The 20,366-nt window shown below is 41.4% G+C and overlaps 1 protein-coding gene across 3 annotated transcripts in view; it reads right to left on the bottom strand.

Moving 5' to 3' along the window:
- Positions 1–7,725: 7,725 nt before the first annotated feature.
- Positions 7,726–20,366, bottom strand: part of LOC124136127 (nucleolar protein 4-like) — a 129,451-nt gene continuing 116,810 nt past the window's right edge. Inside the window, exons 5-10 of one of the 3 annotated variants that reach the window (XM_046501937.2) lie at positions 18,920–19,095; positions 15,008–15,151; positions 13,520–13,723; positions 13,129–13,248; positions 11,522–11,792; positions 7,726–10,354 (exon numbers count right to left, since the gene is read on the bottom strand). In XM_046501937.2, the coding sequence (XP_046357893.1) occupies positions 10,194–10,354; positions 11,522–11,792; positions 13,129–13,248; positions 13,520–13,723; positions 15,008–15,151; positions 18,920–19,095 (1,076 nt within the window). In that variant the 3' untranslated portion in view covers positions 7,726–10,193. Of the gene's footprint in view, positions 10,355–11,521; positions 11,841–13,128; positions 13,249–13,519; positions 13,724–15,007; positions 15,152–18,919; positions 19,096–20,366 lie in introns of all 3 variants that reach the window. The other 2 variants (XM_046501936.2, XM_046501938.2) reach the window with 2 other exon arrangements.

Consider the following 20,366-nt stretch of genomic DNA (forward strand, 5'->3'; position numbering starts at 1 on the left):
ATACTCCATTCACACCACAGTCGCTGGTAGGGACGAGGAATGCCAAAAGTAATTCCATAACTGAAATGGACCGCCGCCGTGGTCTAGTGGTAGAGCGTTTCCCCGGAGAGCGGAAGGTTCGGGGTTCGATCCACGACTGCGTCATACCAAAAGACGTTTAAAGATAGTACTTGTTGTTGCCCTGTCAGGCAAACGACATAAAGGGGCTAAAACACGTACTGGTCGGATCGGAGACATTATACTGTGTGAGTGGGGTATTCATGTTAAATTGCGGCATGATATCTTAGTGGACTATTACTATAAATCGGCTTCATATTAGTGCTATAATCCGACGTTAAACCCCAGTTCACCCAATAATTGAAATGATTACAAGTTGTATAGGCACATCTATTCACGCACAAATACAAGCACGATATATTTATACAGAGGCCTTGATGACATGAACAGGCACACATATACAGAGGCCTTGATGACATGAACAGGCACACATATACAGAGACCTTGATGACATGAACAGGCACACATATACAGAGGCCTTGATGACATGAACAGGCACACATATACAGAGGCCTTGATGACATGAACAGGTACACATATATACAACGGCCTTGATGACATGAACAGGCACACATGTATACAGAGGCCTTGATGACATGAACAGGCACACATATACAGAGGCCTTGATGACATGAACAGGCGCACATATATACAGAGGCCTTGATGACATGAACAGGCACACATATACAGAGGCCTTGATGACATGAACAGGCACACATATATACAGAGGCCTTGATGACATGAACAGGCACACATATACAGAGACCTTGATGACATGAACAGGCACACATATATACAGAGGCCTTGATGACATGAACAGGCACACATATACAGAGGCCTTGATGACATTAACAGGCACACATCTATACAGAGGCCTTGATGACATGAACAGGCACACATATACAGAGGCCTTGATGACATGAACAGGCACACATATATACAGAGGCCTTGATGACATGAACAGGAACACATATACAGAGGCCTTGATGACATGAACAGGCGCACATATATACAGAGGCCTTGATGACATGAACAGGCACACATATACAGAGGCCTTGATGACATGAACAGGCACACATATATACAGAGGCCTTGATGACATGAACAGGCACACATATACAGAGGCCTTGATGACATGAACAGGCACACATATACAGAGGCCTTGATGACATGAACAGGCACACGTATACAGAGGCCTTGATGACATTAACAGGCACACATATACAGAGGCCTTGATGACATGAACAGGCACACATATACAGAGGCCTTGATGACAAGAACAGGCACACATATACAGAGGCCTTGATGACATGAACAGGCACACATATACAGAGGCCTTGATGACATGAACAGGCACACATATACAGAGACCTTGATGACATTAACAGGCACACATATACAGAGGCCTTGATGACATGGACAGGCACACATATACAGAGGCCTTGATGACATGAACAGGCACACATATACAGAGGCCTTGATGACATGAACAGGCACAAATATACAGAGGCCTTGATGACATGAACAGGCACACGTATACAGAGGCCTTGATGACATGAACAGGCACACGTATACAGAGGCCTTGATGACATGAACAGGCACACATATATACAGAGGCCTTGATGACATTAACAGGCACACATATACAGAGGCCTTGATGACATTAACAGGCACACGTATACAGAGGCCTTGATGACATGAACAGGCACAAATATACAGAGGCCTTGATGACATGAACAGGCACACGTATACAGAGGCCTTGATGACATGAACAGGCACACGTATACAGAGGCCTTGATGACATGAACAGGCACACATATATACAGAGGCCTTGATGACATTAACAGGCACACATATACAGAGGCCTTGATGACATTAACAGGCACACGTATACAGAGGCCTTGATGACATTAACAGGCACACGTATACAGAGGCCTTGATGACATTAACAGCTACACATATATACAGAGGCCTCGATTATCGTGACAAAGACACACATATACGTGGGTTGCAGTTCTAGCCTCACTTAGAAAATATTCTTCACGTTCCTGAAGTTTGTCCAAGGTCACAGATCCCTGCCTATTTTATAGACTTATGACAGCGGAACAATTCGATCAACTGACTCAAGTTTTTTGTGAACAGTAGTAGTAGTAGTAGTAGTAGTAGTAGTAGTAGTAGAAGTAGTAGTAGTAGTAGTAGTAGTAGTAGCAGTCGTCATAGTAGTAGCAGTCGTCATAGTAGTAGCAGGGTTAGTAGTAAGCGCAGTGATAAAAGTAAAAGTAGGTGTAAAAGTAGTTGCAGTAGAAGTAGTAGTAGTAGTAGGAGTAGGAGTAGGAGTAGGAGTAGGAGTAGTAGTTGTGGTAGAAGTAGTAGGTGTTGTAGTACGTATATAAAGGTCTATGTGACAGGAACACAAAAGGGTTTGTTAATCAGCAAAGATATGGGTAAACAAATGCTGGAAAGCGAGATACACGCAATTAAAAGTGTTACTTATTATCAAATAAGATGTTCATTCTATAAATAATAGGAAAAACGAGCATTTGCAAAAGAAAAAGCACATTTATTCGCCAGAGACTACACGGACTGTAATCGGGGATACACAGAGGCAGTATCTGTATGGCAACTGTCAGGAATGAGATGACAGATCAACACGTGCTTGTCGCAGTAACGTTGTACCGATGTCACAGGTAAATCATCAGCAAGTCTGGTGTAGCCACCCGTGCACGGATCACACCCGTAAGATCTCCTCACACCCAAATCAGACGCCTGATCCTCACTGAGGGGTGTGTTGCCATTCCATTGTGCAATGCCAGGGTCAACTCTTGGTCTGGATCCATGAAGGCCAAGGTAGTGTCTGAGCTGGAGATGGTCAGTCACAGCTCGATCGTGCTCGGTTGGGATCGGGCATTGTCGTCCCTGACTACAGGAGTGAATGAGTGAGTATGGATTTACGCCGCTTTAAGCAATATTCCAGCAATATCACGGCGGGGGACACCAGAAATGGGCTTCACACATTGTACCCATGTACACAATCGAACCCGGGTCTTCGGCGTGACGATCGAACGCTTTGACCACTAGGCTACCCGACCGTCCCTGAATACAGGACGTGTGGCAAGTGCATGGTTATCAAAATGAGGCACAACAATACCGTCCAATATGGTATCTCGGTACCTTTGTCCCCTGAACTGTGGCCAAATCAAGTTTACAATCAAACGAGCAACATCAACACACCATCACTGAACCGCCACCAATTGCCACTGTTTCCTGGATGTTGCGCAGATGATAAGATGTTCCACTTTGCCTGTCGTGATGCAATAAAAACCGACTCTGATCAAAACAATAAATCCCCCTCCATTACCTCAAGTTCCAGCGTGGTGTGCGCATGTCAGTGATGACGAAGAACAGTGCAAGTTGAATTTGGCAGCCGTTTTTCCTGGCGTACAAAGGTCCTATCCTCTCTGGCACTCCTCTCACGTGGACGTTCTGATCTCGGCAAGTCCCTCACATGTCTAGCCAATGTGTGTTTTGTAATGACTCATTGCATTATGATTAATGTTCAACACAGTGGAAAAAGCCCGACACGACATGCCAGTTTGGTGCATGCCAACTAGTTGTCATCTTAATGTTCTCGGATAGTACGTTTAGGCGTTTTATTCAAAATAGTTCCAAAGGCAGACTTTCAAATTGGTAGATCTTTCATTCAAAATTAATATAATGAACTTTATCTCATCAAACATGAATTTCTCTATATAAGATACCTACGAGATAAATCGCAAAGAATAATGATGAACGAAGCTTGTTTTACTTTACGATAAAACACTGTTCTATTATGACGTCATATCTGGAGATTCGAACGTGCGCTCGCAACGTTATTTTTGAGAGGTATGTGTTCTAGTAAGTTGTTCCCCACAGATGTAGCTGGGCAACGCAAATATACGCAATGGCCGAACTATCACACACAAAAGCTGGATATATGACAATTGGTATCGGAAGGAAAGGTACAGATAATAAACGTGAAAATAGAGAGAATATCCGGGACGGACCAAATTATTATTTCAATACGGGTAAATATTTTTAAAGCTTGTACATTTTATTCACATCCTTAAAGAGGCTGTACATGATGTTGATATCTCAAATATGAAATAAACGATGAGTGGGAGTTGTTTATCGTACAATAAAACACTGCATGGAGAATAAACCATTCGGAGCTTATACTCCCACTCCCACTCGTCGTTCTTCTTAAGAGGGGGCACGGGTGGCCCAGTCGTCTAAGGCGCCGCGATTCGCTGTACAGAGTTGCGTCCCTTGGGCACGCCAGAAACCTATGATTGTGGGTTCGAATCCAGGTTCGCCCCGATTATGATTCTAGGTTTGTCAGCACCATACCCGTGCTCGTGGGTTTCACCGAAGTGGTAAACGTCTGAGACTTGCATCACTTCGGGCTTTCCTCCCACATTAGGCTGACACGCCGTGATATAACTGGAATAATGTTAAAAGCGGCGTTAAACCCAACTCGCTCACTCACTCACTCTTAAATAGAAACACCTTAGGTTTACATACGGCTCGCACAAACGCACCCACAAGGTTATGCAATTAATGTGCTACCATTCTACAAGTAATTGATGTGTCAACTCACAGTGAACCATTTGAAATTCTCTGCATTGAAAATGAACTCGCAATTTCACTTCAAAATATGTTGGTGCGATACTTTTGACGAGGTGTATATGTACAGAAACAGTGTCGACAAGGGACTCGCCGGTTTGAAACTTCGTAACTAAACACTTATGTTTTTAGATTTATCTGGGAAAGGGTGTATTTTCAGAGAGAGGGAGAGAGGAATTACGCTGCGATTAATTTGCAGAAATTCTGACATCGATATTTGGTGACGTGTGATGTACAGCTAAATATGTTGGGAAATGTTTAAGGGCGACTTGAAATATGGGCAGACAAACTTGCGGCCAACATATTGAATTTGACAGTGAGATATCGATTTTTTTTAAAAGCATAGGAAAACTTAAAGAGGATATCTTAGCGCATGTATTACCCCACGGAGTAATGAAACAATTAAGAGACTGGAAAAAGTAAGTTTCTAAACACAAAATATTTTTAAAAAACTGAAAAACTGAAAAAAAAGTGCAAATGTTCTTGCCTTTCAAAGGTATGTTCAGATATCCTCCAGATGCGAGTCTGATACTGGCCTTTGCACTAAGCGATACATAATGTTCAGTCCTTAAGTTAAATATAGGGATTCAGTCTTCTCCTAGGTGTATCATGTGTTATTACAAATGAAATCATGTACCACATTCTCGGATGTTCCAATATGACAATGGCCACATGTGGGATTGTGAGAGCGTCACAGAATTGTCTCCCTTTACACACAAACCCGACACCAACCATGACTATATCGGTGGTCAAACATATTGTAGCTATACAACCGAGAATGACTCATTGCCCTTTAAATGTCAAATGTGAAACATGTGGCCCTTGAAATATAGGATATTCATTTATTATATGTACATAAACCTGAGCTCTCGTGGATTTTCCAAGTCAGACAACCCCTTCTCGTCGTCCAACTCGACCAAAATCACACTCGGAGAGGTAAGGTTATGTACAGTGTATCAGATGGCTGATTGGGATCATTCATACAACCACTCGTGTATCTGGGCAAGACGTTCTTCTTCAAAATTTATATGTTTGTTTAACAGCTATATGACGGCTGTCTGTAAATAATCGAGTCTGGACCAGACAATTCAGTGATCAATCAATGAGCATCGATCCACGCAATTTAGATACAATGACATTATTTAGAAGGGCGGTGGGGTAGCCTAGTGGATAAAACGTTCGCGCGAACCCGGATTCGATTACCCACATGAGTACAATGTGTGAAGCCCATTTTAAGCGTCCCCTGCCGTAATATTGTTGGAATATTGCTAATAACGACGTTCAACTAAACTCACTCACAATATTATTTAGAGGTCATTGTGATATAGATGTAATATCTCTACGTCGTAAAGCAATATTAACTCACTCCTGTGTTAAGAAGGTAAGAAATCATTCAACCAGACACTCCTTGTGTGAGCATGGAAATATCATGCTAGTCTCACGTCGAGCTGACCCCTTATTAATAAGCAAATGATGAAGACGGCCTGCAGTCGCCTCATCCACATGACCATTCATGCCCAATCTGACAATGTGTTTTGGATGCAAAGCAATTAAGGTAAAACTGCAAGTAAACTTGTTTTCTCTTTTGATATCTTAAAGGGCAAGTTCACACGGAAATGAACCTATTTTTCTTGTACTTTTTCCACATTAAAAGTGTTAACCTAGAAGTGTCATAGACAAAAATATAAAAATATCACAATTAATTAACATATTTTTCGCATTAAAACGATTTATATTTTTCACATTTACCAAGTGTTCTATTTCCACAACAAAAACACCATGGCTTATGCCCCTTGCAATATGACGTCATTGGTGCCAATTGATAAACATTATGACGTCATCATGCTTTGTTAGAGCCGCTTCACGTGGTGTAGGTCCAGGTGTGTGATTCTAGCGTCTCAGATGCCAGCCAGCATAGTGTTATGCTGAGTCACCACTGCGCCGGAGTGTGTCGTAGGCCATGTTGTTTTACCGCAAACTGGTACTTGATATCTTTTGCGTTGAGAATAGACAGGGACCCAGTTGAATTGGCACCAATTACGTCATAATCTAAGGGGGATAACTCAGGCCTGTTTAGCTCGAAAAACGAAGGCCACATAACGGCATATCATTTTCACACTATTGTGAGCTTCCTACGTTCACTGTGAAAAAAATGAGTGTATATTTTCAAACACAGATACTAATTAATTCTAAAATTGCGTTTTGTTTAGAAAAAGAAAGAAAGTGATTTTTGCGTGTACACTTCCCCTTTAATGCTGTGTCAAATAAAGTTCCAAAGTTCACAAGATGCCAAAAAATCTACATAGAACGCTTGTAAGTCTTGTTAGGGCAATGGAGCAGCCTTGTAGTCAAAGGACTCGCTCGTCAAGCCGAAAGCTGGGTTCGAATCCCTTATCAGCACATTGTGTGAAGCCGATTTCTGGTGTCCCCAACGTTATTTTGCTGGGACATTGCTACACCGGTGCTAAACCTTACTCACACAATGTCAGTAAGTGGATTTAAGCGAGTTTTGCTGCACACACGCCCCTATGTTTCTTGGCATGACACTTCAACCGAGGCTTTCAACTTAACTTCGCAGAGATTAGAGAGCACGAGTTGCCACGTCGTTAAGTCGGAGTAAGACGCATCCCTTTTGCATTGTATATAATCCACAATCGCCTGGATCATGATCTTTGGTTTGTCAGAACCATCGGTCACCAAAGCGGAAAACGTACAAGATCTGCATCACTTCGGGCTTTCCTTTCACAAGAAGCTGACACGCCCTGATAGAACTGGAATACAGTCCAAAGCGGCACAACTCCTCGCGATGTGAACCACTGCTGACAAATCTATGTATTCTTACGCCACAATGACAGGACAAGCCGTGTTTCAAAACAAATATTGTTGAAGAGAACATCCAAAATGGCGGTCAATAAGCCATATTGGAAGTGTATTTGACATTTGACCATTTCAAAAGCTCCCATTGTCCCTTAACTCACATGAGCTAAAAAACTGTTGAACACAATCTTCACTCTGTAAAATGTTAACTTTATTCATATATAAATAGTATAACAATTACAGACATTATGTATACATAATTACCATGCTAGCGCTCTGTCCACACGAGAGGCCGACAATATTGCACGAAAGTAGGGTGAAATATCAACATAATAAACAAACTAAAACAACAAATAAATAGAGTGTAATAAATAGTAATAATACTGAATGATCTCGTATTCAGTAGGACACAAATGTACTCAGCAAAATAAAAAGTGGGAATGCACGTGCCAGTATGTGAGTAATGAAAATACGCAACGCACTTCATACGGAATGGGATTCACGAAATAAGTGAATATCAAACACAAAAAAACAAAAACATTTGACCAAAATGGTACCAAGACTACACGCACTTGAGAATTCAACACTCAGTCCACAAACGCATCACTTGCGCGTGTCAACACTGTAATATATTAATAAATAGGTCAATTTTGGGTAAGAAAGAAACGACTGAATTTTTCTACTACACAAAGACGTAAACTGTATTTTAATTTTTCAATTATCAAATTTAATTTCTGTACAAAAATATGTGTAGCTGCACCATTGGAAATCCTTCACATTACAACACTCAAAATAGTCATAGCATGTGTTTCAAGAAAATGCATGTCCATACAATGTAAAAAAACATTAAGTGAAACCCTCAAATCTAACGAAGTCCTAATAATGGATTCACAGTGTTGTGTATTATGTCAGAAAAGGATTTTGATCACAAAATTAAACCATGGATGAAAGTATCAAGACTGGCAAATTTGATTTCATCAATAAATAGTATACAAACAATACTCAGTATAATAAATTATGAATAGACAAATGGCTGGTTGCGTGTACACACACCATGCCGTTTATGGCGGTCAACCAACCGTTATTTCATTGGGCAATTCTCAGATTATGTCATATCTGGCACACTTACCGGCAGAGAGAAACATGACTTAGCACCTTTAGATAAGGAAACGGGGACCTGCTTGCTTTTCCCCGTTAAAATATTTGTCATTACGCATTCATATATACCGAAGTAACTTCAATAAATTAACTAATAAATAATAAGTTAAATAAATACCGAACTGAGTTCATGAATCTCTGTCCAGAGAACTAATAAAAACAAACTAAAGCGCCTACACATTTTAGTTGAGGTAAGAGGTGGAAAGAATGGGATTTCTTGACAATATCATGAAATGATACGAGAAAAATTGCACTTTAATCATAGTCGTGTGCCTTGAGTAATAGGGGGTCGTCTCAAAAGCTCGTGTTCTTCAAAATGACATCAGACGTTCATTACACTAAAAAAAGATTTTACGTTTCAATCTTTCTCTTTAATTATTTATACTGTTATAATTACGAGTATGGGATTATCAACATTCAAAGTGAAGTTTTTGAGACGATCCATGATAAAACAGTATGTACATTTCAATATATATATCTATGCAATTATCATACACACAACGTTCAACATATCGGCTACATACAACCACCATGGCACGTAATATTGTCCATTTCACTAAAAGCCCGTGCAAGTCGTGCAGTGAAAAGTTGTATATATCAAAACCGTCTAATAAGTCTATCCCAGATACAAGTTTCTCGAATAAAGATTTGCACAACAAAGAGAGTTAACCATTGAAAATACCTCTTTGAAGATATATATATGGTCCCTGCACACTGCGTGACTAGGCGAGAATGTACGAGAAGATACCAATATGAAAAATATATGAAATATATGTATGAAGAGATAGTTGACTAGAAAAATATATCCATACAACCAAACACAAGGCAAAAAGATGAGATTCATCCAAAGTGTCACGTGATACAACCAAATCTCGTCGAGACGAAGCAATAACTCGTTTTGAGAGATTTTAAAAATGGCGGCTGTTCCGGTCAAGGGTCTGCTGCGAAAAATGTTCTGGAATGCATTTACACGTAAAGTTTGCAACAGCCTCTGTCCAGGCCAGGTCAATGCACACGTAGATTGTGTCAATCATGTCATTAATTTTCAGTCACTGTTAGTTTGATGAAGTCTTTTGATAAGGTTACTTGACTAAAAGTCACAGGTGATCAAGTTACACGCATAGCTATCAATGCGCATGTCAGTTCCTGAGATGTCAGTCATTTGCATTTCATCACGAAGACATCGTATATCATGGACTGAGAGGCAGTGTAGTTTTGCCAACGCCACGTAGAAAGTCAAAACCAAAGCCATTTAACATTCAAGGCCAGAAAGTTCAATCTCGTCCACATCTACAGTTGGACTCCAACAAAGTCGTCTGCTTGAAGCAGTCCCCGCAAATCCGTCAAAACTCCTCCATATTTGGGATAAAATTGCAACAAATTATATCTTCTGTTGTCCATCTGCACTTCTGCAAGCATGGGTAATATCTCCTTCCAATTACGTCCTCAGTTGCTATTGTTTGACCGCGGTAAAAGTTCGTCTGCTCACACTGTTGTCCTCAGTTCTGTTGCAGAAGTAGCTGTTCCAACTCGTCTGCTGAACGATAGAGGAAAGCTGCAGACTCTCTGTAGCCTGCGATCAGCTGCTTGATTGTGGCAACCTCAGTTGTACTCAGTTGATTCTTCGAGTTTTGCTTCTTCATACTCAAATCTGTAGGCCCTGAAAACACAATGAAAAGATACAGGCTCAACACAAGGAATGTCCAATGTATACGCTGATAGTATGAAGACTATACAGAACCGTCTCTAGTTGCTCTTTACGGAACACAGGTATCCCAAACTGACTCCTACTGAAAAAAATCTAATATTCTGCCCCTGCCCCTGTCGCAAATCTATCTCCCAGCACGAAAAACGTTTTTGGCCCTGGCTCTGCACACAGGACAAGGAATCATCCAAAAAAGGCTGCACCATCATAACAGTGGCACTTTGCTAGTGAGGAAGTTTTTAATATTCAGTGTAATTCAAAGGATCGGGTAATATACAGTTGTAGGGCTTTGAAATGACTTCCGGGTTAGATCTAGCGATTAAAATGAGGGATCTGTGTAAAATGAGACTTCTCTATTTGATTTTCGTAAGAAGATATTACCAAATGTAACAAGATGAACACTTGGCTAAATTGAGTTGTGAATTATCAAAACTAAAGTGTAAGTTTCTGCATTGTTGTCGAAGTTTACCCGATCTACAGAACAACATACAAGGTACAAACTGTCGAACACACAAACAGAGTGAGTGAGTGAGTTTCGATTGAAGCCGCTTTCGACAGTATTTCAGTTATATCGGGCGTATCAGCTTGGGGAGGGGGGGGGGGGGGGGGGGGGGGGGAGCTCGCGTTATGCAGGTCTTAGACGTTTACAACGACTGCTGGTATGGTGTCATCAAGAACTATAATCAGGGCGATTCTGGGATTCGAACCGACGAGCATAGGTTCCTGGCACGCCTAAGGGACGTAACTTTGCACTGGCCATCGACCGAAACCCAAACACACAGACTCCCTATGTTGACGTTTTAGGGTCATTGTTCAGTTTGAGATACAGGGTGTGATATGATATAGCATGAAGTGTGAGGCGGCGGGGGCTGCTTTTATAAAAATAAAAGTAATATAGCTTTCGACAAAACAAGTTCGTGACATACGGCCCCTAACCATCGTCCAAGTCACAGTAGTTCCATACAAAAGCAAGACCTTATGTGAGTGTATATACAGCAGATGGGGCACCTGTTAATTGAGTAAATGTCCTAATAGGGCGTTGTGCGTGACACTGCCACATCACAGCGTGAAACCCGGGAAGGTCTTTGTTTGAAGGCCGTCTTAATGTTCCATTGAACTTACCAAACTCTCCATTCTGTACGGCGTTAGTCTGGATAGAGTGTTGAATGACTGGCGGGTGGTGGTGGGCGGGGTGTTGGTACCCAGCTGGGAAGCCTGGCCGGAAAAGGCCGTTTCCATTAGTGAAGAAAGGTGGGTGGAACTCGGGAGGTGCTCTGAAGGCTGGTGGCGGTGGCTGGTGACGTAGAAAGTCATTGCTAGCAGGCACGTGACGGTCGATCTGTGCCGCCTGTGATTGGTTGTTCGGAGTGTTGGGCTGTGACGTCACCTGGGGCTGCGAGGATTGAGGGGAAGGATTAACGCTGGGTTGCATTGCGGAAGCCTGCAAACAGACCAGCAATTCAGACGTCAGCATGCGGTGATCATGACGTCAGGAATGACATGACAACGTCAGATTATTATACTTGCATATAAACGTCAGATTTTTATACTTGCATATAAACGTCAGATTATTATACTTGCATATAAACGTCAGATTTTTATACTTGCATATAAACGTCAGATTTGTATATACTGACATTAACGTCAACGTTTCAGACATAGATATAAACATCAGATTTCAATAATGAATATCAGTGTCGATTTTCACACCAGTAAAATAAATACCGGCCTGCCAATTCGATTTGAAATTCATTTGACCGAAAGTACAAGCAGACCTATATTTTTTCAAGGCGTATATCACGCACTATTGATACCTAATACGTATACTGATTCCTCATATGCATGCAAATCTGACGTGGTACACGTGCAACAAATTTACATACCCTCAAAGCGTTGGAAAAAAGCACGGATATATTTATTATAATAGATAAAAAAATCCATAATCACTAGAGCATATTACAACTGACACGTATATGATTTAGATTCGGCCCAAAATAACATCTCTTTGAGCGAACATTTGTTCTGAAGCCGGAAACTACAGATAACGGTATCAAACGTGTTATAGTGAACACCATCTGGAGTTGAATTGGAACAGCTAAGTTTTACATATCGCCAAATAGATTACTGTTTGTCCTTCCATTCCTCCGTTGTCAAGTATTCATGTGACGATTGCCTGCTTATAACCAAACCTAGTTTATTCCTTCGGTAATCATAATATTTAAGATGCATACCCCTGCGATCATAAATAGACATAATTCATTCTGTCATAAAAAGTCTGGAGGCGTTGTCCATTCTAATACGCTCTACGTCCAGCAGGTAATGAATTATCGGGCCCCGCTGATGAACCCAACCGTTATCTATCAGTTGCAGTGTTTATACAAGTCTCGCGTAATCTCGTCATTATCCACGTGACTGATTGATGCAGAGAGGAGAGTAGGAGATCAGTAAACATCACCTGAATCATGTAAACAGCTATCTAGTAATGGTCTAAATATCAGCTCATCATCAATTACGGGTGTTACACCTGACCTGAACCCTGTTTAATCTTGCTTGGTTTTCTATATGCTACCTGTGCTTTTTCAATGGCAATTATTGACTAGTATGAACCTGAAAGCCTCCATAACAAATTGACACGTATTCATTTACTCTGCTATCATTAGCTAGCCTCTCACTAGTTCAAATAAGGCATGACAGTTAATCCGTTTGCTTTGTCAGACTTCACGACTTACGGGAAGAGGGTCCAATCCCATGCGCATGCGCTTGGCGTTCTGACTCTCGTTTTCACACGCGGTTGCAAGCAGACTCTCGGCGGCGGCTGACGTCAGATGGGGCGGGGTTGGGCGGAGCTGCTGTCAACCAAAGTCGAGAGGTTGAAGATGAAGGATGTAATGTTAATGACGACGTCTCACTTATTTTACACTGTTCCTATTTACAATCCTCGTTATCAAACGACGTGTCATACGTCACCACTACAAGACTTGACTTACGGAATCGGAAAAAAAGGTTTGCAAGTTTTCCTAATCTCAGAGCATATTTTCAAACAATACACCAACTAAAATAACACATGTACATTACGGTAATTTGTTGCAGGACTTTAAAAGAAGAGTGTCTATGGCTTACCGGTTCCCAACCGTTCTGCTCCTTGGAGCGACGCATTCGTCGACAGGACTTAAGATAAGTGCGTATCCGTTTCCGTGATCGCTCATGGAATTCTGGAAACTGTCTATCGCATGCCTCGAGAATGGCTTGGATCTTGTCCTTGGGCTGTTTAGAGATGGGTACAGATCTATCTAGGTTCTCATCAACGAAGAGACGGACGAACATCTGAAATCACAAACAGCGATGTGACAATAACCAGAATTTGCTGATGATATATATCACTGGGGGATTGTGACGCGTGCGTTATATCTAATCACTGGTCGTATGAAAAAGGGACGCCTTCGTCGTCAGATTTAATGAGTGGTTGCGAAGAAACACAACATTATACAGCGGCCGCCGTGGAGCAACATAAATTATTCCAGCAGTCCTTTACCTTTGAAGCTATGTACTGATGACTCCACTCATAAAACGTATTCTCTGCATAGTTTTACAATAGAAATGTTTTCGGTGGATTTTTCTAATAGGATTTTCAAACAGAAGAAATCTTGGACAGAGCACCGTGATAGAAAATGCAAATGACTTCTCCGGGGGAAAAAACTAACGCTGCAAAGTCTGTTGTTTAAACAGCGTTGTTTAAACAATCGATATCTCGTAGCGGCCGTAATTGGCAATGCTTGCAAAAACTGGAAAGAATACAATTCAATACAAGAAATATAGACATTACCCTACATCCGTGGAGCGTATGATGTTGGAAACTAAATGGCATGAGAGGAGATTATAACGAGTATATATTTGAATGGGTTTTTTATTAAACAGTGATATAAAACATTACAGAGAGCTCAGGATACATAAGGTATTATGGAATATGTCATGGTCGGGAGGGTGGGGATCTAAGGATTTACTACAATGTGATCGTATAATGCAGCACGTGGGCTTCTTTTGCTCAACATGTAAAGGCACAATCTAACAGCAAGGATGCTAAAGATTGATGTAATCTACATGTAATACTATTTTTGTAAATTCATATACGTAACTATTTTTTCACTAATTATAACATTTCATTTTAAAAGAAAGTTTGCCCACACAAGAATGTAGAATTCTTTGCCGACAACTAAAAAACTTCTTCAAAGTACTTTCGACAAAGTCAATAATTAGCGGACCAAAACGCTAACAGAACTAATGTATGCTTAAAGAAACGTGATTCCTGTTTCAGCATTGCTGTATCCAAAGAAAAAATATGTCTATATTCCTATTAATACAGGGGAGTATTGGGATGAAGCGTAATAATTAATAATGAATGCAATGCAGAGTAAAGGAAGTTTTTCGCAAAGTACCGGCCTTTTTAATAGGAAGTACACACACGTGTCTCTGCATACGTATTTATGTATCTCTTGTTTGTTGTAACATCGAATCATAATCTCAGTTAATCATTTGTAAACACACGAAGTATTCGTTGAAACGCTGACATGAGACCGCAGCGCAATGCCAGCTAGTGACGCCTGGACTTACATTAAAAGCCTTGAGACGTTCAGGGTCATAGTTATGAGCAGCGGCAACCTTCTCCTCGTCTTCGTCATCGTTATCATCTTCTTCGTCTTTTCCAACGTGGAGGTCGTCGGTGTTGGCGCCGTCACTAGTCTTGGTCACAACGCTCTGAAAACAGAAACCAAAACGTTTAAAGGGAATCGAAAACATACTGCAGTAATTTAAGATATTGCCATAATTCTTCACACAAGATAGACTTACACATTTATTTACTTGTTCTTTGCAATCGTTTAATGTCTCGTTTGTATTTATGAATGGTTTTACTTTAATTCACAGGCTTACTTATTTATCCTCTTATTACAGTTTTCTAAATGTCACACTTTCAATCAAATCACTTTTGTTCGCCACAAAGAGTATATTGAATACTGAAGTAAAAAAGTAAGTTTGAAAAGAGACACTTAATCTGTCGAACTAGCCGATCCGTCTCAACAAGTATCTTTTAAGTTCTGAAGTGAAAGAAAGGAACTAAGTTTTTTTAACTAATTAATTAGTCATAGCAAGAATGTGAGGTCCATACAATGTTCAGCATTTTTCAACGAACACTTAAACACAAGTTTGTGAAGGATTTCTCAGAAATTCTGCAGTGATCGAATTAAAATGTCTATGGACATGCGTAAACATGAAACACGAGCCACACTAGTACTTTATTGCGACACGGGGATAGGGCTATCAGTTAAACAAGATTTTTATTTTCTTGGAATGCTCTGCCTCGGTCTGTATCAAAGATTTTATGTCTCATCGGTGTATTCTTCAAGCATCCGATGCCAATTAGACGCCAAGACACGCTTTCATGTCACCAGCAACAGGCGTCGGATCACTCATTGGAGGATCCCTGTCGTCAGTACACCAAAGATCGAGCTAAGACAATAAAACGCCTACTAGGGCAAGGATTTAGTTGCCCCAGCCTGGCCAGTATCGTATTTCTTGTGTGGTATCAGGGCCTTGTGAAAGGAAGGATTTATTAGCGACCAAGACGTAGTAATGAAAGTCTAGGTGTAAGGTGACATGCGGAGCCAGCTTCAGTTCCAAGCCGCGCTTCTGCACCGAGTTAATGATGTGTTAAGCGAGACCACTCTCCGAGAACGGTATAGGTTAAGGCAGCAAACGTGTGGCCACTTTATGCTGGAGGTGAGAGCAAAATTGTCGGTTCATTCAAGGATCTTAAGGCCGATCGATCACCAGATCCGAAACTGTGGCTCCACGAAGTGTGCGCCTGGCTTCACCTTTTGCCACGGCAGTTGGCTCCGAGAAGCCATAGCGGCACCGAGTATCTGTCAACACAGGAGTTCTGGCGTGCCGATAGGAGAAGCCCAGCCAAATGTCTGATTGGTTTCAAGCCTTTTAACAAAGTTTATCCTGTCACACCGTTTCTCTCCTCTCCAAGTTAAATTACTGGTGCGAAGGGAGGGCGTCTAGACGATCTCGCTGCTGCTAAGCCAGGGGATACAATTAGGCAGAGGTGAGGGACTAGGGAAAGGAAATGAGACGGGGTTGCCTGCAAACGGTTCCATACGATGGCTTTTGGAGCCTCTAATTTCCATAGTAACAACATGAATGCCAATTGCCAATCCCTCAGAGAGCCAATTAGGACTGCGATGTCGTCGTTAGGTTTATAAGAAGGTTACAACTTTGTTCTATTCACTGCCCGTGTCGTGCCCGATTGTCCCTTGGCGCTGAGCTTCGCCCGCTCCACATTAGATGCTTTGACTTTCGTATCCCCGGTCCCGCTGTGGCAACTTCAAGGGAAAGTGCTCTCCCTTGACGAATTAAGTGATACTTGGTTCTACCCGTTGGCACCAACAAAACAAAAATCAGTTCGAAATCGCTTCCAGTAAAAAACTCCAGCAGCAAAATGGTGAAGATTAAAGACAGATTTTAGTTAACGCGATGTGGCAGTTCTCCAAGTGGTTTTGACTTTTTACTAAAGTTATGGTTTTCCGTCAACGGGTAAAGTCTTAATGAATATTCCTTAGAAACAGCAACCCGTTGCCCTGATACGAGCGAGGGGTCTTGGAGGATACAGCATGTCGTTGCCAGTGAGTGGAATAATGACGTAATTTATCGGGCATGACGTTGAAAGTGCTCCCTTTCATTAAGGAAGCAATAAACTTTGACCTCTGCAAAAGCGCACAAGTTGTCATGAATATAATGTTTATTATTCGTTTTCGAAGATGCTCGTGGAAGCTACTGAGATGCTAAGCAGCTGGTTATGGATGAGGCACTTGCGAATGGCTGTCAAATTCCATCTCATAAATTTGTTCCACGGTACAAATGTTACGAAACTTGGTTTTATTTAGAAATCCGGAGATTTTTCTGATAAATTCAGAGATAGCAAGCCGAGCCAACTTTAACACATTTTAGTTTGTTCTTGCTAGATACGTCCATTATCTTATGATAAGGCACCTTCCTAGTTGCTAAACCACCTTTCTACGTAGTCCGTCATTTCACAAGAGGCTGAAGATGTAAGGAACCCAAGTTTACGGAACGCCTTGAAGACTACGCTCGCTGATTGAGGTTACGTTCTTCAATAAACCATTAAGTTTTTAGCCAACACTGTCCTCATGCTGCGGTTTGCTGGAACACCAACACGGTCAGGAGACCCCAGTGAGCAACTGTTGCGTCGAACTGGCACTCAGTCATATGAAATCGATGTGTATGTAGAACTGGATATTTAACTGTTGTGGTTTCGCCAACACATACAACATTATTAGAAAATGCACAGCGTGGTTTCTCAGGTATATCTTGAAAATACCCACAGCGTGAGCAAGCAAAATGATATAATTGTGAGGGCTGCCGAAAGATAGATGGTGCCATTGCCGTTTTCGATGCCGCACACAAAGTGAACTAAAGACAGTCTGTCAAATCACTGCCACAAGTCATGTCACATGTCAAATTTACTAAAAGTTGGGTCAAACATTCTTAAACCAGCTGTTGTGAATGTTAGCATTATCAAACGTGCTTAGCTTCAGGTTGAATATTATAAATTGACCATATTGTAACAATGACCAACTAATATCCTGTGTGTCAAAGAGCAGCCCCATAATAACATTTAATATTCAAGCAACTTAAAATTTATCATGTAATCCAAATGTATTTTCAAATCATATTCGCCATTCTTTCAGAAGGTGACATCTACACGGAATTAAACGAGAGTGATAAGTCTACTGAGATGAGGGAATTATACTAACAGACAAATTTTATCGCGAAAATTGATTTATTCGACGGAAAATCCATTTAAAATCATGAAGACGCTCTCATCGTTTGAATATTTCGTTTCACAAATGTGAAGCAAATAACTGTCTTATCCCAAATACATATTCCAGTTACGGTTTTAGATGCCGAAGTGATTTCCCAAATGATATGTTTTGATGCGAGCGGTCTTATCGAATTTAAACATCTTCAAATGTAATCAAACATTGGCATATATGAATCTTTTTAGATTTAGGTACATGGAGTGTTTCAGTAACAGAATCATATGAAAGTGATTACCTTAATGCCGTAATTATTGACACTTCAGGGCTGTTTATTTCACAACCAGCTGTCTTGCAGATACTCGCGTCTCCATTACGAAGTGCCTCGACTCACCACTTGCGATATGACGAGCGCACCATCACATATCTTTACCGGAATCTAAACTATCAGCGCGCTATCAAGTCATCACTTAGTCAATTTGCAAGCGGACATTACGATCCAAAATCAATCAATCAACAAACATGAAAAGTAGATCGATTGTCAGATATGTACGTGTGATCTGTCCGATCTGAAATCGATGATCTATCCATCACTTCATTGCATCATTACAGTATGCGACTAACAATTGGATCAATGAAAATAAGCGTACAATCTACCAACACATACACGTTTCACTGGACTTACATCTGAACTCTCGTTACTTGCTCTTCGCTTTCTTTCGGGGTGACCCCGGCTTTCCTTCTCCGAGGGTACAGGGGATTTCGCTACGGCTGTGGGTCTATCCTCGTCAGCACTCCCTGTCTCGGGGCCCGGGGGTGTGGCAAGATTTACCGGTGTCATGACTATATCGCCTTCCGTATCTGAAACACAAGACACAATGTGAAAATTTCATGTTGCGAATTCGCATTTGTCAACCAACTGGCTCAGGTAAACAAGACTACCTGAAGAAAACCATCTCTTCTGATTGATCCATTGCGATGAGATACTCTTCTGACGATGATTTGCAAAATGGTAAAGAAAGATTCATAAAGGTTAAATATAGGGAGAAACGACGGGCGACAGAGAGCTTAGTGGCTGGAGAGCATACGATTAACCTTTAAAAATCGATAAACATCTAACACTGACGAGAAACCTAACATGGCGATAGGTCACTTGCAAAGACGAATCAACCACCTTTCAACATGAAACATTGATTGTCCAAAATTATAAAACTATGATGTCATCCCGTTATCTAGAATAGCGTCTCCTGATTTGTCGACAGGTAAATTTCAGGTAGGTTAGTTACCTGCGTGATGATCACTGTTTAGAACACCTGGCGATGTGTGCAGCAGATAATTGCGGATGTTCGCCAGTCTTTCTCTTAATATCGACATCTTATATTACCAGGCCCTCGAGGGAATTAAAAACAACTCTCCGTCCGTTATTTCAAAGTGTCTGCACAAGTTCAACACCAGTCTTGCATCAAGGTTCCGTAACCTCACTTCAGAGAAGGAATCTTCAGAACTGTTAAAACCAGGGCGGGAGGATTCCAAATTAAAGGAACTTTTAGTTCCACCGTCTCCCAAATCAAAGACACTGGGGTGTCTAATCCAAACTGAAGTTTGTTCAATTAATTTTTGACGGCGAAAACTTCGATCGAACAGCTTGTAAAGCTTGGCGGTAACGAAATGACTAATGTAGAACGACAGCAACGAGTGCGAATTCGATCCTAGTTAGTACCAACCCTGTCCCCCTTCCAGCCTTCTTTGAGGACGGCTTTCATCTACCTTACCAGGTGTGACGGCATGGACAAAACAGCCGCACGCTCGGAACAGTTTCCATGGTAACCAGCTCAATATGCTCGCCTCATCTTCTGTGGATCTGCAATTATATCAGGGGGTTCGCAAGGACATTGTCTTTGAGGTGGTTTGAGGGTTGACAGGTCTGAGTTTGCTACAGGAACACAGGCTCCATCGCGGGGTCGGGGGGCAAGGCTGAGCGGCTGCTCAACGCCAACGGTGACGTCAGGCAAGACTTTAAGTCGTGTTTGGGGATCACGAATGTATGTGGACGGCAACTGAGAGGAAGATTTAATAGCAGGAGAAGGATATTCTCTGCGTGTGCTGGTGCTTCGTGGTACTCAGTCCCCATT

The sequence above is a fragment of the Haliotis rufescens genome, unplaced genomic scaffold, assembly GCF_023055435.1.
Source record: "Haliotis rufescens isolate VD_foot unplaced genomic scaffold, xgHalRufe1.0.p SCAF_2, whole genome shotgun sequence".
Classification (NCBI taxonomy): domain Eukaryota; kingdom Metazoa; phylum Mollusca; class Gastropoda; order Lepetellida; family Haliotidae; genus Haliotis; species Haliotis rufescens.